This window comes from Leuciscus leuciscus (genome assembly GCF_965113295.1).
Source record: "Leuciscus leuciscus genome assembly, chromosome: 3".
In the NCBI taxonomy this organism is placed as follows: domain Eukaryota; kingdom Metazoa; phylum Chordata; class Actinopteri; order Cypriniformes; family Leuciscidae; genus Leuciscus; species Leuciscus leuciscus.
Window position 1 is genome coordinate 8,242,670 of NC_138727.1, and position 23,625 is coordinate 8,266,294.

The 23,625-nt window shown below is 36.0% G+C and overlaps 1 protein-coding gene and 1 pseudogene across 3 annotated transcripts; one reads left to right on the forward strand and one right to left on the reverse strand.

Annotated features, from left to right (window-relative positions):
* Window positions 1-107: 107 nt before the first annotated feature.
* Window positions 108-20,016, reverse strand: grapb (GRB2 related adaptor protein b). Of its 2 annotated transcripts, XM_082163903.1 has the most exons (7): window positions 19,585-20,016; window positions 18,099-18,786; window positions 12,099-12,489; window positions 11,221-11,318; window positions 8,942-9,061; window positions 2,864-3,032; window positions 108-1,978 (listed from the first exon to the last, which is right to left on the reverse strand). In XM_082163903.1, exons 2-7 carry the CDS (start codon window positions 18,137-18,139, stop codon window positions 1,799-1,801), a joined length of 999 nt encoding a protein of 332 aa, XP_082020029.1. In that variant the 5' UTR covers window positions 18,140-18,786; window positions 19,585-20,016; the 3' UTR covers window positions 108-1,798. The 2 variants fall into 2 exon arrangements, with proteins under 2 accessions (XP_082020029.1, XP_082020030.1); XM_082163904.1 differs by lacking the exons at window positions 18,099-18,786; window positions 19,585-20,016 and having other exon boundaries at window positions 2,847-3,032; window positions 12,099-13,450.
* LOC309494774 (transmembrane protein 94-like) lies at window positions 19,323-23,625 on the forward strand (annotated as a pseudogene). The gene is made up of 5 exons (XR_014211761.1): window positions 19,323-19,350; window positions 20,355-20,549; window positions 21,091-21,237; window positions 22,253-22,339; window positions 23,479-23,625. The product of XR_014211761.1 is annotated as a transmembrane protein 94-like (transcript).

Genomic DNA, 23,625 nt, shown 5'->3' on the forward strand with positions numbered 1-23,625 from the left:
TTTGTGTGGGAATGAACCATAGACGTACAGATGGATGGATGGATGATCTAATTTAATGGTTTAATGCTCCTTTATAGAATTTAAATGTGAACGGCAAGAACAAATAATACATTTAATAGATAAAAGTTTATTTTTTCCCTTGAGTTGAAAGGTCATAGAGACAATATCTGCTCATGAAATACATCCTTACATTTTTTTACGCAATATTACACCTGATTGCTGTATTTCTACAAAACTTATACAGTTAAAATGTCTATAATGTATTCAATGCGTGCAGGCAATTTATAGGTGTAAATACGAGTCAGCAGTTTTGCTGACTCATATTTTATCACAGTACATCAGACCGTTAACATTGCAGCAAAGCTTGCTAATACTGTATATACTATTTTGCATATCAATGAACAGCAGTTGCAGCTTAAAGAGAAAAATAACTGTTTAACCTTTTATTTCACACATCATACATGCCAATGTAAATGAAATTACATTGCTTGTAATAAATAAACTGATCAGTAGAGAAAGAATGACTTAAATTATGGTCACTCCGAAAATAATATTATCTTATTATTGCTTATTTTTATGGTCATCACGTTAACAGCATAGAATCCCAAATGTTTTCACATGGCATGGGTGGATCCAATGTTTGTTTTCCATTGGAACATCAGTCAGAGGTCTTCCTGAACAGACATATGACTGAAAACAATCAAATAACCCTCTCTTCTCTAATAAGAAGTACAGAAATACTTCAATTAATTTAAAGTAAAAAATATATATAATTTCCGCATATCCAATACAGTTTTATAATCTTCTCCAGTGGCCTATTTAACAACATAAATTCCTTTTTTGTTAATTTTATCCATGATTTGTTAAATTATGGTATTGGAAATTATACATTTTTTTTATATATATATATATAGTTACTAGAGGTAAATATTTAATATTTAATATAAATATTTAAACACTACAGTAAAAATAAAAAAAAATAAAAAATAAAAAAATGAATCTATTATTTATTTATTATATTTTTTAAGGTAAAGTGTAATTTCTGTGGCACTAAACAGAACTGTAAAAATAAATGTAACAGGGATCCTACACAATCTGCCACTGGCTGAACAAATCGATAGCCCTACCCTAGACTCACGCCATTGGTTGAGCAAATGTTTTTATAGCACCACAAAGCCACAGTGTTAACACAGAAATCAATGTGCAGATTATTTAACTCTGAATATCATTCTAGGATTGGATTTTTTAAATCACAAAAATTGCCATGAAAGTATGTTTCTAAGAAAAAAGAAAGAACATTTTCCAAGTATGTACAACTTATATGAATGTTCACTTTAAAAGAGGGAATATATAGTAGGTGTGAAAAAAATGTTTATTTTTGTTTATGTCTATCAATTAAAAACATTAATTAAGTGCAATTAAACTCCCTCCGTTTGAAAGGACTTTAGTATTTGAAAGAAGAATAGACAGGAAGCTCAGATGATGACTGATCAGCGAGTAAATGTCACTCAATAGTCAACTGTTATAATCCTTAAGGGTGTTACAAAACTGGTTTGTTGACAAGTTAGAATTGCTTCCTGATTTGCTAAAAATGATTTACAAAGAGATTGATGGGCAAGTGCTGACCATGACACATAAGGTTTAATTCAAACCTTAATCACCTGATACACCAAACATTGATACATTAGACTTAGTTCACCTTCAGATTTATGGAGAGTATGTGTAATGGATGAATAAGTCTCAGGCTCTCATTCAGGTGAGTTTAGCTGGACAGGACAGTGACACGTAAAGCTAAAGTTCAGTGGTAAATTGGCTGCACGTACTCTGGTGGGAAAATGCCCACTCTTCCACGGCATCGCCCCCTCCAGCACTGAGCGTCCGAACAGTCCAGCACATCAATGACATCACCGCGCAGGAAACGTAGATGAGTCGCATGATGAGATGTGAAGTCGAAGAGGGCATGGGCATGACGTGGCCTCTGAAACACACACACACACACACATAAAATTACGGGAAATGCATTGTAATTACGAGAAAAAAAGTCACATTTATGAAAAACGTCACAATTGTGAGATATAAAGTCACGACTATCAGTAATAAAGTCACAAATGTGAGAAACAAAGAAATAATATAAACATTTTGGAGGAATAAATTTGCAATTAGGAGAAAGAAGTCTCACAATTATGAAAAACATGCCTAAATTGTTGCCATAGTCACAACTATGAGAAAAAATTGCAATTACAAAAAGCCTTAAAATTATGAGAAAGTCAATTGTGAGATATAAAGTCACGACTGTGAAAAATAAAGTTGCAATTAGAGTAGCAAAATGAATGTAATTTAAATTTATGAGAAAGTTGCAATTGTAAGATATTGTCAGAATGATGAGAAACAAGCCTCACGATTATGAGAGAAAGTTGCCACAGTTGTGAGATATAAAGTTATGTCAGGAATAGTCACAAATGTGATAAAGTCACAGTTGGAAGAAATAAAATAGAAATTTAGGACAGTCACAGTTACATAAAAAATGTATTATGACTGTGAGAAATAGCTGCCACAACTGTGTGATAAAAAGCTGTAATTTATGAGAAATAAAAATAAATAAAATACCTCTGAAGTTCAAAAGGATTCCCATAGAAAACCAGCAATGATATTGATAAAGGAGGGGTCACATTTGGCTCTACGCATGCCTCGTAAGAGCTTGTAACAGGATATGATGTCACACTCAAGCTAAATAGGTTTGCATTGAGCCAAGAGATCAAAGTTTGACTTAACATCCTCTATTGGCCAAACATCTTTTTGCTCTGCAAATTTGCAGATCAGAGTTCACCAGAGTTGAACTTTGGCACCTCAGTAAGGCTCTTACAGCTAATGATCCCTCGGGCTCTTGCAGGAAGACGGTCCTCTCTTTGGCAATGCTGTTGATTCTGTAGAAGTCCACCAGCTGGTTGAGGGAGCTGAAGACTTCATCCCATATGAAGTACTGCCCTAATCCATCCTTCAAAACCCGAAAGTGCTGCACATGGTCCCCGTAACTAGAGAGAGAGAGAGAGGAGAGAGAGAGAGAGAGAGAGAGAGAGAGAGAGAGAGAGAGAGAGAGAGAGAGAGAGAGAGAGAGAGAGAGAGAGAGAGAGAGAGAGAGAGAGAGAGAGAGAGAGAGAGAGAGAGAGAGAGGGTTGTTTACCTTCTAGATTAATGGGTAGATCTTGCCTGGACTTCCCAGTTTATTAAATCTGAACATAAGAGTGTTTGATTAAAGGTTTTGCCAAATAAATCACAGTTTGACATTTCAGCTCTCAGCAAGTTTTTGAATCACAATGATTCAGAAGAAGCACGGTGTTAATAACTATAATCAAATTAGGCTCTGAACAAGTCTGTGCTTATTCTCCTGCAGATACATTACAGTATTCCTCTCAGATAAAATGCTCATTACAGTACATTCAACAGCGTACTAATAAATACACTTTCCCCCAGTTTCACAGACAAGGCTTAAGCCTAGTCCTGGACTAAAATGCATGTTTGAGCTGTTTTAACTGAAAGCAACTTGTCAGTGCCATTGTTTTGTCTTAAGATGCACACCAGTAATGTTTTTTTCTAAAGCATGTTTATAAAAGCAACTTAAACGTTTTTTCTAATGCACGTTTATAAAAGCAACTTAAATGTATCAACTAAAGCCTAATCCTGGCTTAAAGGCAGATTAAATTATTTTTTCCAAAAATAATTTTTGTCATGCTGGTTGAAAGTCTCTTCACATCCTGATAGCAATCACTAAGTTAAGTGGTATAAAGATATTTATATATATATATATATATATATATATATATATATATAGCATCTGTGGAACCATGCCATTCGGTCCAAATGCAATGATACAATGTCCTACCTGCCTGTCAACTTATGTATTTCCATTAATCCGTGCACCTGCTCACGCAGACATCACACGTCATCAGAGTGTTTCATGCTATGCAGAGTTAGACAGACGTCAGTCACTGAGCACCGCAAACGAAACAGCAGCCACCTTTTACAGTTCCTCCTGATCCAAAACAACGAGCTTATGCTGCGTTCACGCCATAACTACTGTAATTTGGAAGAGATGGAAACCTGTGACGTTATACTCAAAGCGGTTCGTGACTCGAATGCATGCGTTTCAATGGCAACACTATCAATGTCGAAATCAATCTGTAGCAGTCAGGTGGTTCAGGTCAGAGCTCTTTAAGCTCTTTAAGTTATTTAAGTTGTTTATGTTCATTATTATTGTAATGTTATGTGCTTTGAGACATGAGGTAGTTTGAGGCCGTCTCTCATGACGCTTTTGTTTGCTCCCTGCTGTACGTGTTCATGTGTTTTGGAGGAGACGTGGCTTTGGAAGCGCTCTGAAGGGAGGGTGGGATCTTATGCTTTCAAAAATAGCTCGCTATTGCCTCTCCGAAAATTGCCTACCCTACCTTTAATCTAAGCCTTGTCTGTGAAACCAGGCCTAAAAATCAAACAATAATCCACTCAAAATGCAACAATACAATATCAATATCCTTATGCATCTACATTTAAGATGCAATAATACATGGATGTCCATTAAGTTTGTGAAAAAAAGTATATTTTGTAACTGTACTATGTGTTCATTGTTTTTCAAAAACATATTTATCATCAATAATTGTTCAATTACTCTTCAGTGCAAATGGAATTTAATTGCTGAAATCAATCTATCTATCTTTCAGTCTATATTCTAAAATATGATTTATTTGTATTTAATTTTAGAACGTATAATTATTTATTTATTACAATTCATTTTGATCACTTGCATTTGAATTTATTTTACAGTTTTTCTCAATTGCTAAAACACAGTCTGTTGTCAATACCTTAAACCATTTCACATGGTAAAACACAATTTGCAGATCTCACTTAGACTTTTCAGCAAAACTCTAAACACATTCTCATTCTCAAAACACATTCTGCACACTAATGCACATGTCATCCATACTGGTAAGTGGCAACAATCGAATACAAATAGAGAACACATGTCATTGATTGAACACAACTACTCAAAATTGATTTAACCTGTTTCAAATGATGCCCAAAGACAAGAAGAAGCACATTGATCACATGTTTACTCCTTTGATTTTTGTCCCTTTTAGTATTGTATACTGTAGTAAAGTGTATTGTTGACTGTATACTGTACAATGAACACATTGTATGTCCCTGAACACTGTGCTTTCCATTTGTTAACAGTACTGACTGCTCAATACATTTTGACTGGTTGCAGGTTCATATCAACAAAAAACAAGAATTACAGTATCACAGAGACAAAGGACAAGTTTGTGAGATGCAGGGTACAGTACTGTAAGAATAGCGGTACAAGGCACCCCAGCTCCAAATAAACTAATACGGTAAATGGAGGAGGAAAGAACAAAAAAAAATTGCAAAGAGCAAAGCAGAGTAGTAATTTCTGATCAATTTTGAGCTACATGATAGAATATGTTTTTGTTCATCAAAAGACAATGATGGAAAAATATGAATTTTGTTTTGAGATTAAAAATGTACTTCTTCTCCCTGAACTTTTTGATGGTACAGTAAAGGGTCACACTCACACGGGTAAGTCTACAAACAGAATAGCAGTCCATAGATATCTTTCGAGAACTATATGTTTTGAACAATGTGTTTTCTATTTTTTGGTGTATTGTTTACTGACTGCTTGATAGTGTATATCATTTTGATCACTTTGTTTATGATTTGAGAGCAGTGTTTGATTTTGAACACAGGTAAAACTGTTTTGAGGCGAAAGTTTCATTTTGCAAGAGGAGTCAGAGGTTTTGTGAATAGTGCTTGAAGATGAGGTTTTGTGTTTAATGTTTTCAGGAAAAGGAGCAAGGTTTCAGAAATTGTGTTTTAGCAATTGAGAAAAACTGTAAATATATATGTCTTGCCTTTCACAACCCTTATAAATTGGTAAATCTTTAATAAATATATAAATGTATCTTATTTTTTTTTAATTTGTTGTAAATAATTCTGATTTGAACACATTCTCTTAATTGTTTGTGGTTTACTGAGAAACATGCAGACACTGACGCACACCCTGCGCCTGTGGCATGTGTCTTTAATCACCTGGTGGCTCCACCCTACCACACCTGCCCTTAACCTGTGTGGGTGTTACACACACACACACACACAGATGCATATCAGTCCACGCAATCCTGCATGGATCACTCTGCTTGTTCAGACAGAAACGGTGACAGAATGAGGAACTGCCTCTGGGATGTGTGTGTGTGTGTGTGTGTGTGTGTGTGTGTGTGTGTGTGTGTGTGTGTGTGTGTGTGTGTGTGTGTGTGTGTGTGTGTGTGTGTGTGTGTGTGTGTGTGTGTGTGTGTGTGTGTGTGTGTGTGTGTGTGTGTGTGTGTGTGTGTGTGTGTGTGTGTTTGAGAGAGAGAGAGAGAGAGAGAGAGAGAGAGAGAGAGAGAGAGAGAGAGAGAGAGAGAGAGAGAATTAGAGAGAGTTGTTCTAAAGATCATCAAAACAACAGGGCATGTTTAGGGAGAGTAAGACATTATAAGTCATTATAATCGCAGTCATTACATATGACCCACCATTAACACAGACACACATTAACAATTCTTACACACAAGCTCCAACATAAACTGTCTCGCATTAATTTTCTGGTTTTTGTGTAGCATTGTGCTTTCTGTTTACATTAAGCTTTTATTGTGATTGGCCCAAAATCTATAGGTTCAGTATAGTGTAGTCGTGAGATTTTTTACTGTTTTTGAAAGTCTCTTATGCTCACCAAGGCTGCATTTATTTGATAAAAAATACAGTAAAAAAATAAATAATATATATATATATATATATATATATATATATATATATATATATTGAAATATTAATAACATTTAAAATAACTATTTTCAATTGTAATATATTTTAAAATAAATAAAAAAATCCTGTGATGACAAAGCTCAATTTCCAGCATCATTACTCCAGTCTGCAGTGTCACATGATCCTTCAGAAATCATTGCTGATTTATTATTAATGTTGGAAACAGTTGTGCTGCTTAATATTTTTTTTTAGCACCTGTAATACTTTTTTTTCATACTTGAGCAGCACAACTTTTCCCAACTTTGATAATAACCGAGAATCTAATCAGCCTATTAGAATGATTTCTGAAGGATCATGTGACAAATATGGCTGATGAAAATTCAGCTTTTCATCACAGACATAATTTATTATATTAAGTATATTAAAATAGAAAACTATTATTTTAAATTGTAATAATATTTGTTTCCCTGTATTTTTTATCAAATAAGGCTTGATGAAATAGCAAAAACATTAAAAATAGCAATGTGTCCAAACTTTTGACCGGTACTGTATGTATGTTTGTATGTATAGTTCAGTTCATTCCTGAATGATGACTAGACAACACAGCATTCCAGCTGTGCTAAATTACACAATAATTTTACAACTAAACCACAAAACAGCTGTTCATCAGAGTACATGAGTACATTCCCTGGGGGTCCATGAGTCCAGGAGGTCTGTCGACATATATAAACATTTTCTTAAATTTCATGACCTTTCTGACTATTTGAACAAACATATGCAAATGATATGCACTCATAGAAAAAATGGTACACAAGCTGTCACTGGGGAGTAACCTTTTAAAAAGGTTCTAAAATTTACCATTTTAGGTACCAATATAATCACTTTTGGTACCAATATGTACCTGAGGTACTGTATATGAGGTACTATAAGGTACAAAGGTGTAGCTTTTGAAAGGGTCCTCGCCCAGTGGCAGCTTTTGTACCTTTTTTCTGAGAGTGTGTTAAGCATTCATATTACTAAATGTCACTGCATAGGTCTGTAAAGGTTGATTTACCTAAAAATATAAATGATTATTATTACTATATCGTTCTGTCTTTCCCTCTCTTTTCTTCCTTGCTTTCTCCCTCCCTCTCCATCACATGTGTAAACACACAGAAACATCTGTGCTGGCCTCGGGTACTCAAGCTTGTTAAGAGGCACTATGCTAATAATATGTGACTAGACTGGATTCATTGTGCTGCAATTGTGTTGCAACTATCCCTCGATTTCTCTTTCAATTTCCTTCTCTTAGTCTCAGTAGAATTTGACGTTTTGGGTCAGGCCTTTAGAGGTGTAAAACAAAGTGATCTAAAAATAATCCATGCATGTCCACCTTCCCAACGCATGCCAACTTATTCAATAGAATTCTACCATGAGCTGTGAGCTGTAAACAGCAAAATAGCAAACCACGACCATTTAAAGATCCAATCAATTCCCCATGGACAAAATCAAGCCCCGCCCTACTTTTTTTTTTTCTTGTTCATGAAGCCGTTTCACTCGGATATACGTCACAATAGGGAAGAAAAGACTCTAAACTTCTGTTTCATGCCGACTTTAATAGGCTCTTTTGAATTGGGCAAGTAACCACCAGAACATATAGCATTAATCACCAGTAATCACCAGAACATCTAGCAAATAATCACTAGTGACCACCAGAACATCTAGCAATAATCTAGCAGCAATCTGAACTGTGCATATACATGCAGTATATGCATACATCACTTGTATGTGTTATGTATGCATGTATAACACAAAGTGTTATAAAAAGTACTTTTTGCTTGGCATATTTAAAAGGTTTCCGTTTCCACCAAGAGAACTCTGAACTGTTTAAATAGGTTCTGGAGTGCTGGGAGCAAAAGGATTACATCACAGCAAAACGCTACCATGCACTCCACTCTAATTAGAGTGTATTAATGAAGAGCCAGATAGGGTAACAAGGACACACATTAACACACACACGCATATGCAAGCACACTCATGTCGGCTGTAAACATCAGCACATGCAGGGGATAATAATATCAAGCTTTTATATGAAGTGTACATGTGTGTGGTAGAGGCGAGCGGTGAATGTAGGTTTCATTTGTAGGGTGTATCTGACCTGACAGACACAGAGAACTCTCCTGGTGTGCTCTCGCTCTCCCTAATGAGAAACGCTCCACACTCCAGCGGTCTCAGGCGGTTTTCTGCAGCCTGCCGTGATATTCCACCCACAAACCACCTGCAAAATACAAGCTCATCTGTCACAATACATCGTATCGTATATTTATAAACTGAAAGGGGACTACTGGTATAGGTTTACTTAAAAAGGGGGTTCTTTGATCAGGTAAAAAAAAAAAAGAAAAAGAAAAAAAGAAGTAGAAGAGAACAGAAGCAATTCAATGCAATTCAAAGTTAAGCCAGATTTTTTTTAGCTCAAAAAATGGCCTACACTGAAAAATGTACCAGCATGCATCAGGCTATGAATAATTAATATGATCGCACCATTTGCCAGTTTTTATTTTTTATTTTGTTGTCACGTGTGTATGTTATTGTCTTGTGATGTCAGGTTGAGTTTATTCCTCTTACAATGATCAGTTGATTTTGTGCGTGTGTTTTTTGTCTCAAGCACTTTGCTCTCCATGTACATTTCATACATTTTGCATTTTTTTGACTTTTTAAATTGCATTTAAGAAGTACATTTTATCAGTTCATGCATTCTCTGGGAATTTAACCTATGACTTACGACATGCTCTGTTTGATCTATAGAAATGCCAAATTATTATTACAATTATGGTAACTTTTTGAAATTTCAGTAAATATATATACAGTATATATAAACAGTATGTATATATATATATAAAATCACAAAAAAGAACAATATTTATTCAGAAAATAAAATGTCAGATTTTTTTTTTTACATTTCCAGAACAATTTGTTCACAAAATTCCATCAGTGTTAAGAAGTATATGCATTGTTTTCATCATGTTTTCAGATTTTTTGAAATGTGAGGCTTTGCATGATATAGGGTAGGGTGAAACAACATGTTTCACCGTGCGAAAGTGTTCTGTCGTTTTTGCTTAAGTAACTTGAACTGCATTGACCGTAAGCCGATGTTTGATCTCATTCAGTCCTCTTTTTCATTACGATCATGAATATTAACTGACTCATCCTTTCAGTTCAAAATGACTGGTCGGTTCTCAGTCATAAACTGCTCTGTTCAGGTCAAGCCACAGCATGTTTGAAGGGCTTTGGTCAGGTCTTTGATTTTTGCTAATCCTCACTGTCTCACAAGAATCTCAATCATCCACATCACGGTAAAACTGCAGGGTAAGGAAGTCCTTATCTAGCAATGTCCTTACCTAGCAGTTTCAGTATTAGTCACACCATCGGGAAGGCCACACCCACAGCAATTAGTAAATGGTATGACATAGTGAGGTGTAATGCTGGGAAATCCCTACATTTGTACAGAGGATGCTACTTCTTCGAAGACCTTTTTTTTTCTAGTCTGGATGAATCAGATTAATTGTAAAACACATATAATCCTACACCCAACCCTAAAGCTCCGGCTGTGCATCCAACAGCACCATTCCAAGGTCGGGACTGATTGTCATCCACCTTGTACATCACACCTTGTACCACCTTGTACATCACAAATACAACATTCACAACCACAGAGAAACAACACCTATCAAATACCTTCTGGAGCACAAACTACTAGCGATATCAGAACTAAAAGAAATGACCCTTACTTATAGTGCATCTCAATCAGCTTCATATTCAGAAGTCAGTGCATTGATCAGGAAGTCTGTCTTTTTAAGGGCTGTCTCAATCTCAAAATCTTTCCAGGGCACAGAATTGTTCATTCCCTAAATTGACCCACAATACACCTTGAAAACCATTGAGCATCACTGCTCACTAACGGAAGTTAACTGAAGTGTGAAACATAAACCACTAGAAACTCTTCTAAATGTCCAACATAACTGAACATTAAACACTAACATGGTTTTCCCTTTACTGAATAACACATACAATATCACTTTTTTCCCTAGATTTACTCTCCTAGTGCAGTCCATTGCAAAGCATGCTGGGAACTACAGATCCACAGCCAAGTTTCTATTTATGTCAACAAAAATGACTCTTGCGGAATAAGTAAACTTCAGTTTTAAATATAGGCCTATTAGGTGAATTGAAGTTGTGACAAATCGTGTTACTGTAGCTCATTTTAATTAATTAAACTGAACAAGGCATTAACAACATCATTTATTTATATTAATTATGAGTTACAAGAACAGAACAGAAGATAACTGCAAAGGTTTCCAAAAATATCTTGATGAATTTTGTCATTCACAGATAAACTCACATGCTAAATTAGATTGACTTTGGTCACGTGATACTTACGTGTGAGGTCTTACATTGATATAGTTCTTCGGTACATAGCCCCGCCTACCCAACAGCTCAGCTGTGTACCAGTTTGGATCGTCGTCCATGTTTGTCACCTAAAATAAGCATAAGATCAATGTTCAGATGTCCACTATCAGCTTAGGTTAGAGAATAACTATTTGCTTAGTGGAAATTTAAACGACTTTTCAAGTATCATGTAACTATGTAACAGCCCCAGATAACAAACAAAAAAAACACAGTTTGCAAAACAATGCAAATGACCTGTTTTCCGCTTAAGTTCAAATAACGCATAAACAAATGACTGACTGGTGTATTATTTTACTGACTAGTTAACATACAGTCTACCCTGAGACATGTTTACAGTTTTCCCTAATAGATTTTGAATTATAAAGTAGACAATGGCCCGGTTTCACAGACAGGGCTTAGATTAAGCCAGGATTAGGCCTTACTTCAAGTAGGACATTTAAGTAGTTTTTATTAACATGACTTAGAAACAAATTAAATACTGGTGTGCATCTTGAGACAAAACAATAGCATTGACATATTTTAAGATATGCCAGTGCAAAATGTTCAGTTAAAACAGCTCAAATATGCATTTTAGTCTGAGACTAGGTTTAAGCCTTGTCTGTGAAACCGGGGGAAAGAATTATCTTGCACAGTACCCTCCCACAATCTGCCCAGCTACATAAACCACAACCCATTCATTCAGATATCCAATCTGAAATAGATGCTAGAACACTGATGCACACACTGATCAAGTCTTTTCTGCAAAGGTTCAGCATGCAGACTATAATCCTTGTAGTATCATACTAGTGTTCACAGTGAACTATTGCATGCACACACACACACACACACACATACACACTCAGACTCACCTTCAGGATGTCACCCTTCTGGAAACTGAGTTCATCACATTCACTCGCTCTGAAACTGTAAAGAGCCTCAGCCTCCATTGAAGAAAGAACAGAAGAGAAAATAACAGACAGTGAAGTGGAGATGAGACCAGGATGAAGACAAGAAAGAGGAAAGAGAAAAAAATGATGGGTAAGGATGAGCACAAATGGAAAAAGATGAAAAAAAAGATTAAAAAGGATGGAGTATGGAGATGTAGAATGGAGAGGGTGAATGAGAAGAATAATCGGTAGAAGGACGATGAGTACAGCCTTCAGCGCAGAAAAACTGGAGCGACAAAAACATTGAGTGAAAAACTGAGGAAGCACAATGTTGGTAGAGAAACGGAGAGAATATGTGTGTCTGCCAGTACAGCTGTGCAGCGGAGGGGGAAGGAGAGAGAGAGAAAGTGAGTGAGAGAAAAGAAAAAAGAGAAAATTAAAGAGAGCAGAAAAGCAGTGACCAGATCAGAACATCACATGCTTTTGATTCAATTCTTCAAATGGCCGAGATATAACGAAATATAATGCACTACAAAAAATTTACATAGCCTACAGTCACAAATTAAGACACACTTGAGTGAATTTATATTTGTTTTTATGTTGGCTTGACAAATCCTATTTAAGCTTATTTTTCTTCATCATCATCATCATCATCATCATCTTCTTCTTCTTCTGAGACTAAATTTAGTCAGTATCTCTTCCTATAGCTGTAAAGCTACACCCACCAAACTCAGGTCAGACCTTCAGACTGTTCTAACTCGGGTTGCTTTATCTTTTCTAACTGATTGGATTTAAGTTTTCGGCAATCAATACTATGAAAAATCCCATAGAATTTCATCGAGGGGATCAAAATGTTTATACTCTAATAGAGTAGCCAAGCAACTAGGACATGCTAAAACATGCTAGCAACATGCTAATTCAGTCAAGCAATGGGCTAAGACATGCCAGCAACATGCTAATTCATGCTAACAACATGTTAAAACATACTTGCAACATGCTAATGCATGTTAGCAATGTAAACATGCTGGCGGCATGCTAAATCATGCAAGCAATGTGCTAAAACATGTTAGCAACATGCTAATTCTAACAGAATGATAAATCATGTTAGAAACATGCTAAAACTTGTTAACAACATGTTAATTCATGCTAGCAATGTGCCAATACATTCAAAACATGTTAAACCACACTAGTAACGAGCTATTGTTATTCTTATTATTATAATTGATAGGACCATTTAGTTGATGTGATTCATATTCATAATTCAAATATGTTTACATGATTTTGTTTACCCTATTTACTTTTTTTAGCGTGCATTAGTCTTGTGGTGAACAATTAATCCGTACAAGCAGGGCCGGCGCGTGCACTTCTGCCGCTCTAGGCGAAAAACATTTGTGCCGCCCCTAGGGCTGGTCCGAATACCATTTTTTGAGCTTCGAAGCTGCGGTAGTAATGAACATCGAATATTCAAAGCTTCGAGAGGGTGCTGAACATATTCTTCTCTCTAATAAAGGCAGGAATCTCTATGTGTCTATGTCCGTTTGCATTTTGATTATTTCGAGAACCGTTCATCCAATCGACTTCACAAGTGCAGTGTAGCATTTGGTGGTGCAATATAGATGGACACGCGAGACACGACACGTTCAGAATTAATAAACTTTTAGTAAACTACAGAACACCGCGAGCGGGAAGCGGCGCACCTCAAGCGGGCAGGGCTTATACTTGACGCACGCTGCACTAGCAATAGGCCTATAAAACGCACACACACATGTCTGTTAAATTAAGCAATACTTTAAGGTAGTCTATATTTTTCTGACTAAGGGACCGTTCGGTATTTATGGAAGGGGCCACCGGAGGAAAATAGGGGAGGGTCTATATAAAATAGGGGAGGGATTACTAAAACAAAATATGTTTTAGTAATTCTTCTATAAATTACACTGTGCAAACCAAAAGATATATACCCACCGGATGAATAAAGATCGGCCTCCACAGAACATAAAATATTATTTTTATTTTATTTTTCGTGTTCGCATTTATGTAAAAAAAAAAAAAAAAAAAACAATGTTACGGGCGTGACAGTTCTCCATTACGGACATGACTGCTCTGAAAGCGACTTTAAAAAATTTCACAGAGACCTCAAACAGAAAGCACAAAGCCTTTCTTTAAAGTGAATTTCGTTTTTTTATTAATTGTATCTTAATTTTAATCAATGTTTCATCTGGATTTAATAAATAAGAAGTAAATATAGTAGAAAATAGATAATCACGGAAGCGCGGGCGAGTGAACTGGACTCTTGTCTCATAAATGAACCGAAACTCAGCGTAAGGTATGCTACTTGCCTCACAGACCTGAGAAATATATAGAAAGCTTGAAATGTCTACTTTTAAACAGAACAATTAAAAAAACAGACTGCTTTCTGCTTATGAAATGTGCATTTCTCTCTGGCGCGTTCTGAGAAGATCGCGACGCATCGTCAACTTCATCTTTGCAGTCGACACAGAAAACACTTGTTTATTAATAAACAATTAAAATGTTTCCTTGCTATATTTGACATATTAATAATCATTACTTTTGCTGGTTCTTTGTGACAGCTTTTAGATGCTTTATTGGCAGCGCCACCCACATGTTCACCATCAGCACCGAAAACATGATTTTTTTCAAATCTAAAATCAAAAATCGTGATACGAACCGAATCGTAGGTTTGGTCTATCGTTACAGCCCTAGTAAGATGAGAAAGCAAGAGTTAATGGTTTAAAAACAAAACAAAAAAAACAACAATGTCTATCTGAACATCTTTGCCAAGCGCAAACCAGTACAGAAGTAGGCTAATCAATAAATTATTGGGGAGGGTCATGCCTTTTTTCACAAACATTTTGGAGGGTCATTGAAAAATGTATTGCTGGCGAAGGGAGGGTCATGTCTTTTTTGACAACAGATCTCAAAACTCCTCCGGTGGCCCCTTAAATAAAAAACGAACAGTCCCTAACAAATTACTGACACAGTAAAGGGTAGATTTAAATTAAGAAAAACAAAATTTCAATAAAGAAAAAACGAAATTTAAATAAAGAAAAAAAAAACATTTAAATAAAGAAAAAACAAAATTTTAAATTTAAATAAAGAAAAAACGAAATTTAAATAAAGTAAAACGAAATTTAAATAAAGAAAAACGAAGTTTACATAAAGAAAAACGAAATTAAGTTAAATTAAAATCGAGATTAATTTAGATTGATAATAATGGGTAAAAAGGCTAATAGCCTATATTTTGTTTCTATTGTTATATTTTCCACAATGTCAAAGCAACGCAGCTTAACCCAAAACACAAGCTCAGGCATGCACTTCTGTCCATACACGCACTGTTCTGCGCTCTAGCCAGAGAACACTCCCGTTGCAGGAACACTTTAGGCCAAGAGGAAGCAAATATATACATATACTATATGCGTAGGTGGATGTGATCGGGGATTTTGGCTGAGTAACATTTAAAGCCACTTAAATTAACGAAATGACTCAAATAAAGATTCGTTCATTTTTATGAACGAGATCGAACAAGAGAGTCAGTAAAATTATCCGAACTTCCCATCACTCAGTCATGAGTCATGACTCGTGAGAGCAGGGGGCGGCGCGGGGCGGCGCGGGGCGGCGCAGCGGCAGCTCAGCAAATCATATAGCCTATTTTGTGAATTGTTCATTCCCGATTGGCACACATTTTGCCGCCCTTACAAAAGTGCCGCTCTAGGCAATTGCCTAGTTCGCCTATATGGACGCGCCGGCCCTGCGTACAAGTTAATACACATAAATAATTTGCTTGTCATGGTAATCTTTAATCAAAATCTGAACATTTGCTTCCGCTCTGGAATGGCGTTTCTTCTCTGATGACGTCAGTTTGACGGCTTGGGTTGAATATCCTTAACCAACCGTCAGTTTTCCATGAGTAAGGGATGGAGAGGAGGTGCACTGAAGTAAAACCCTGCCCTCTATTTAATATTTCGTTTCACTTGGAAATACGTCACAACACTGGAAAAAAGTATTTTGCAACTTCCAGTTCACTTGGACTTTAAATTTATGAATACGAATCACATGAACTAAATGTTCCCTCATTCCATGACGATTTATACAAAATGTTTTATTAAACTCTGGATTGTTTTACTCATTTAAAATTCTTAATTCATAATATGAATAATATGTTAGGATTATTCAATTCAATTTGATGGAATTTTACTATACAATTACTTAAATTACAATTACATAATTTTCACATACTTCCATTTGTGTTACTAAAATAGTCTACAAAGAGTATTTAGTATATATATATATATATATATATAACAATTTATGAAGTATATTTAATCATAAATCTTGTTGGAGGGGGCACATGCTTTTTATCCTATGGCAGTTTCTGTTGAACTAACAACATGGCCCTTATTAAGAGCACTTGCTGCAGCTGTGCATGTGTTCGATTGTTGTGCATGTTGGTCACGTCCGCTCTGATTCAGATGACACGACATTTAATAAACGCACATGGTCACATAATATCTCTGCCTCTTGACTTAGTGCAGCTTGATTAACTCATTTTAAAGAGAGCGTTTCAGAACTGAATAGCTTACACATGAGACTGCACTGAATATTTAATTGTTTGCATGGAGATAATTTCAGTTCTCTGTATCTGACAGATGACAGTCAGTGAGCATGTCTGAGAACATGTGCTGGTGGCAGCATCCACCCAGCCCCCTATCCTGCATAAACACACACAAAGATGTAAGAAAACATCATAGTGCCCTTCAATGCTCACAATGAGAGCTTTTATGAAGGATAGCTTTGAGCCAGTGAGTACAGAAGCAATATTTTCACTAAAATGAATAGAATAGTGATAATATTATATTTTCTAGAAGTACAACACATATTTGACTGAAAATGTACTATAGTAAAACTGAACACTTATGGTATGGTGGTAACATTGAGGATTCTTATAGGGAGGGAGATCATTTCAGTTTATGCTTTCATTGCAAGCACCAGTTTGGTAAGTATGGTTAAAGATTTGAACATGGTAATGAGGAGCCATCTATTGTTACTTATGGTTACTTAATAGAAATATCACAGTTTAAATTATGGTTACTATGCAAGAAATACATTAAATATACATAAGAGTCTTCTAATGGTCAGTGATATGAGCAAAAAAAAAAAAAAAAATTACAATATGCACAAAATATGGTGAATAAAGATATCACGATCAACACAATTTTAAGAAAAAAATATTGAAAATAAACCTTTTCCAAAGCTTAGCATAAAAAAAAATTGCATTTTACATTTTAAATACAATTTTACATTTTATTAGCATAAAAAGCTTAGCATTTACTTTCTGCTTAGCATAAATGTAAGTGATGCTTCTCTTTTAGTTTAGTTCTCTTTTTAGTTTTAGTTAAAATTGTATACGTTTTTACCTCTTTCTCACACAGCTTGCCCAATTACCTTTATAATTCTTAGACAGAATTATATTGCATAATGAATGCATTTTTAGCAGATATACTCCATTTAAATGCATAGTTAATTCAGATAAAAATTTTTTTAGGTAATTACAAATAACCTTGATATATATTTCATGAACCTTGCATTGTTTTGAGATGGACATCGCTGAAAGTAACTATAGCTTGCAATTCAGAATGCGATTCAATTTATCAGACCGGTAACATAATCGGGAGCCTTTTTGAAAGATTCCTCTTACATTCTCATTACATTCAATTCAGACTGCAAACTCATATGCAAATTCATAACTTTGTTAAAATATATTTTATTTTACTGCATGTGGCACTGTATAAATCGGTATATTGGAATATTTAAAGTTCACAATTTTTAACTTTACATTAAGTATTTAGAATTTAGAGATTGCATTTGACCTCTTGAAAGAATTAGCATAAACGTTATTATCGATTCAAGGGTCATACTGACAAAAAACCCATTCAAACGATCATATCTCAAAGATTGTGTACTCACTGATGCTTGATGTATTTCAGCTCACTGGAGACGATTTGCATGCAAATCAGTTTCTGTAATATATCTCTCTTATTAGAGACAGCCCGGCTTCATCCTCAGCTCAGCTTCATCCTCAGCTCAGCTTCATCCTCAGCTGTCATCTGCAACAACTCAGAGATGCAGATGGCCAATGGAAGGCAAGTGGGCTAAAATTAAAGATTCCCAAAGAGCTTTTACAACCTGAGACCATCCGAGGTGGTCTTTTGTTAGAAGGTTTACTACCTTTTGTTATTATGTTGTTCAGGCAGCGTGGATCAGGTGTTTTCTGCATCACTCCGTACGTTGGTCCAGTCTTCAGTGGTCAGGGGTTTTACTGACAGCCCTGTGTGCAACAAGTCTGATCACCTGCCATGTAATTGAACCAAAAGGATAAGACATTTACATGAATGCATAAACAGTATTGCATTTATTTATTTATTTTCCACTTAAAGGTTGGTGGGTGCCAAATACACCTTCAGAAAATACAAAACCACTGTGGTTTCAGCCAAAAAAAAAAAATACTTTGTGCATCTTAAACACTGATTCATCTGTCATTTGCATATAGTCTGCAATGTTACACAAGTTATATTGTTGTATGGTTGTCATAGTGACAGCACAGCTTTGACACCTTGTTGCATCTCCTTCTGGCTGGGCTGGTTGCCATGATCATCTTCCGGTGGATGAAGAGAGAGAGAGAGAGAGAGAGAGAGAGAGAGAGAGAGAGAGAGAGAGAGAGAGAGAGGAGATGCCCCGCAGTGTGGAGACTTTACTGAACACTTTACATGGTTATTTACATGTGCCCTACTGAGCACACATCCTGATAGTGTCATTCATTTGAATATACTCTCCAGTTCTAGTTTGACACAGTACAAAAGTGTATAGTCGAGACATGCTCATCTACGTTTCTTGCCAGGAGAACATTTTATTGCCCAGAGGTTGCTCTTTCATAGTTTGGGAGACTGAAATAGGCTATACTATACTGTGGGCTTTAATGGTGTACTATGTCATAGTTATGTTTTTTTAATAAAAAAAATAAAATAATCCTTTAAACATTGTGTCATTTATGTTTGTTCTGTACTGCAAAAAAAGAAGCAGAGCACTAAGCAAGTCCATTTGCTTCCCATTCTAGTCTCACTCTCGACAGTAAGTCTAGTCTAAGACAAATAATTGACATTAAAAAGTTCTAAATTAAAGGCGTGTTAGAGCATGATACTATTGGAAGCTCTGCAGGAAAGTAAGAGGAACACTCCCTGATCTAGCCTATACAAATTATATAAAGAAATATCAGTATCAAGCAGTGCTAAAAGCAAATCTGTTAATGATATTACTAAATAGTTAGCATCTAGTTTTTAAATAAGTTTTAACACAATGTTACTTCGTCCGTGACGATATTTCAGCTTATCATGTCGTGTATCTCTGGTATTTTCTGTCGGTTGTTTAGAATCAAATTTACGATGGTACTTCCTACCGTTCTCGCGGTACTTCGGTCTCATACACCGATCGGTCCGCGCAGCGCCGCTTCACGCCGAACACGGTCGTTTGGAGCTGTTTATCATTCATTAGTATTAAAGTATTCTTGTCATAGAGAGAAGGAGAAAGAGAGCTCTGAGACGCTGAATAAATTGGACATTTACCGACCAGGAACGAATTCAACTACCTGCACGACATTTTCCTGACAAAATGATCAAAACACTAACGATATTTTCTTCTGTAGTACCGCGGCAAAAAAAATTAAAGTTTTGTAATGCAGATGGTAATGCAACTAGCTAACTTTAAACTTTAAGGGTTCTTTATAGTTAACAGCTATTTTTGTAGCTTAAGCTAGCTACATTGTTTTAATACCTTGCAAAGAAAAATAAAGTCAGCATGAAACAGAGGTTGTAATATTCTATTTTTCCCTAATGTGACATACATCTGTGTTCTCAAACAAGAAAAATGTAGGGTGAGACTTGATTTTGTCCATCGGGAACAGATTGCATGATGGTTGTGGTTTATTGCTATTGCTGTGATGTCATGTGAGTGACAGGTTGTCCCGCCCTCGTTGCCAGTAAACATGTCATCAGAGAAGAGAAGATGGAGGGGAAGTTATTTTGATTAAAGATTACAAGGGCACATTAATTATTTAAAAAAAATTTGATACACGGATTAATAATTTATAATAAACACCGCAATATTCCACAAAAAAATAATTGTCAATTTTGATTTCATGGTCACTTTAAACTCTTTGGATTCATCCAGACTTCTTGAAACATCCTTCCTCTGATTGGCTAAGAGTCAGAGAGGACCTGTTCACCCCACCCTCCCCTGTGGTGTCAGGACAGTGGATGTGATGGGAAACTTGCCAATCTACCTGTCAGTCTGCTGGTGGAGGAGGGTGACATTATCTCTCTACGCCCTGGCAGTGAAGCGCCAACTGAACTAAGAGGAATTCAGGTCAGAGAGCAAACATGACACACTCAAAGAAATAGTTCACCTTAAAGCGAAAAGACGTATGATTTTATTTTCTGTAGAACACAAAAATGAGAGATTTTGAAGAATATTCACAATTCTCTTTCCCATACAAAAACAAACAGTCACCAGAGGCTGCCAAGCTGCAAAAAGTACAAAAAAAGCAGCATAAAAATAGTCCGACTCATGCACAATATTCTTAGTTCTCTGAAGCAAAAATTTGCTTTGTGTGACAAACAGACCAGTATTTAGGGAGCTTGACATATGCTTTATGTAAAAGAGCAGTGTGTTATTTTTTGTGTGAACCATTATAATGAATAAATAAGGCTATGTAAATACAGTTTGTTTCCAATGTGCCCAAGGCAGCACCTTGCATATTTGTATGCTGTTTTCAACAGATGAATTCCATTCTTTTCCATCACTGATTGGAACTAAAATGACTTTCTCTCTGTACAAGAGCATAAAATGAGCGCTCTGACTCTTTCATAAAACTATTTTATTTACTCTAAATGGTCTATGAGGACAGGAAGAGGATCATGTTGTCTTATCCTGCAGTGATGTGTTTAGTCACCTCTCCTCTCCTCCATCCCCATTGGATAGTGGAAGGCCCCACCCACATCGTTTGCTCCAACCACAGCTCTTCAGAGTAACGAAGACTCCAGGAGCCGAAGTGGTTCAGTAGATTTTTTTTTTTTAATTTTTAAGTTGTCCTTCTTTTATTAATTCACTTTTCTTTTTTTCTTTTATTTCATTTTTCTTTTCTTTTTTTCAACACCTGTCAACCTTTTTGGTGTTATAGCTATCATTTTACTATTTGTTTGCTCAATGATAAAATAAAATAAAATTAGGTCCAGTACTGCAAGCCAACAGAAACCAAAAATCTGTGAGCTAATACTTCAGAAAACTTTGTTATATTTTATTGACACATCAACATATTTATAGAAGTAAAAGACAAAGGGTTTCAGATAACAAGCACTATTGTGTCCCAGTGGTGTTCTGGAACTCTCTTTTGAATAAGAGTCTTTTAATGTTAGCTCATCTGTGCCAGACACAAAACACAGATCCTAGTGGAGGACTTAAGAGCTTAAGGACTGTATTCAATATGATATTCCACTATTACAGCGCCGTCACTGGATCAGCTTGTAACAACATGACAGAAATGATCATTGACAATGGCAAAGCATATCCAATACACTTGAACTCCTAAACTACAGCCCCAGGATGTTCACAAGAGCAGGATTTATGGAAAAAAGCCCAGAATTTGGCACAGAATCTCTTTTGTATGGATCTTTTTATGTAGGAGGTGTTTGGAGCTCTCTCATCAAAGACCTGTGTCAGTTCTGGATAATGAACGTTTCACTGTGTAATACTTACTAGAGAGAGGCCCAGCACATTTTGTCCTGGTGAGACTCATTTTTTTAATTGTATTTTATATTATTCATTTGACATATGTATTTTTATTAGAAGTAACTAGCATTGCTTTCAAAGTATATGATTGTTTTAATTAGGCTAGTATTTGTTCATTTTCAAGCTTCTTTCCCTGAAAAACAAGGTACCATGGTGTTTTGGTATTTCTTTTGTTAGTGTGGAACTGTATGAACTGAAATAGCCTTTTCACTGTTTATGAAATGGAAAAATTCCCCCCGTCCAGGATTGGTTGTAACATCTGTCTGACCTTTATTCTCAAGGTACTGCTCCTGGCTCTGAATCTGTTGCATATTTTGTTTGGCATTCCTGGTGTGGGACCATGGCTTGTCACACTCCTGCAGCTACCTGTAGGAAATCCAAAAACAAGCATACACACATCTATACACTAACATACTCTGAAACACACAAAATGCAAATACTTGTAATGTCTGAAATATTATAGTCCAAATCAGTATCAACCATAAGGAGTGTTTTGTTACAAAATGCTCAACATAATTTGTGAGAACATGTGATGTAGTAGAGCAAAACAGACACAATGTTTTATATTTAAAGGTACACTATGTAACTTTTGGCACTTTAGCAGTTAAAAAACAAAACTGCATTTTGCTAAATAACATTATTAACATTATCCTTGACTTCGGATTAATATGTTTTTTTTTTTCTCATAATTAAAAAAGAGAGATAGATTATCCTTCTGCTCTTAACATTCTAGGCTTAAGAGATATAACCAGTTTAGATGGAAACGATCTCAAGCTGACTAGCTGAAGACGTACTGTAGCTTTGCCCAATAGACAAGGTTCTTCCTTGAAAATATATTCCAGCACAGCGCTACAACAACTACTGTATAATGAAATGACCCTTCACAATAGACAATTAAATACCTTACTCACCCGTTGAGTAATAAAACACCATCTTCGCGTCACTTTTAGAACAATTCAGATCCCTCAATGCTCGCCATCCCGGAAAAATAAAGCCAATGTTAATTCTTGTTTTATTACGAGCTCTGTCACGTTCTCTTTTTGCCAGCACTCTCTTCTGTTCGGGGCTTGATTCCCCAAAGGTTTGAAATGTATGTGCTCCATATCAACCTTTCTCGAAATGTAGTGTGCTCCATATCAACCTTTCTCGCTCGTTGTGACAACTAACCTATGTCATTACCACACCATTCATGCGTCAAAGTAGCCGGAGCAGCTTTTTTCTCTATTTACGGATATGACGAGACACGCACATGTCGAGTGACGTACAGTATGTACACAATTTCCCACAAAGACCATCCCATCGGGTCTAAAATATAAACAGTTATAACAGGCTTACCATAGTGAATCAGTGTAAGATAACATGTTTTGGAAGAAGAGCTGTTGAAGTATTGATTCATTATTTAAATTTTGTTCATTTTAAACAAAAAAAGTTGCATAGTGTTTCTTTAAAATTTTGACCATAAAATAAAAACGCATCTCTTGCTAATACATCAAATGTTGTGTTGCAGGTTAATGGTGTTTTACCTCTGTTGCCCCTGACTTTCCCCCTGCTTTTTCTGGTGTGCGTGTACAGAGAGGCCGTATTCATTTACAGATGGGCTCGCAGCCAGCGGATGGTGGTGGGTATGTTCAATAAAGAGGAAACCACACAATAG

Bases quoted from the DNA above. Each gene is read 5' to 3' on its own strand.
- grapb (XM_082163903.1), bottom strand. From the start codon at position 18,139: ATGCAAATCGTCTCCAGTGAGCTGAAATACATCAAGCATCA. The intron at 11,319-12,098 runs GTGAGTCTGAGT...TGCTTATTTTAG, and splicing joins AGAAGGGTGACATCCTGAAG to GTGACAAACATGGACGACGA. The intron at 3,033-8,941 runs GTCAGATACACC...CTCTCTCTCTAG, and splicing joins GAGTTCTCTGTGTCTGTCAG to TTACGGGGACCATGTGCAGC.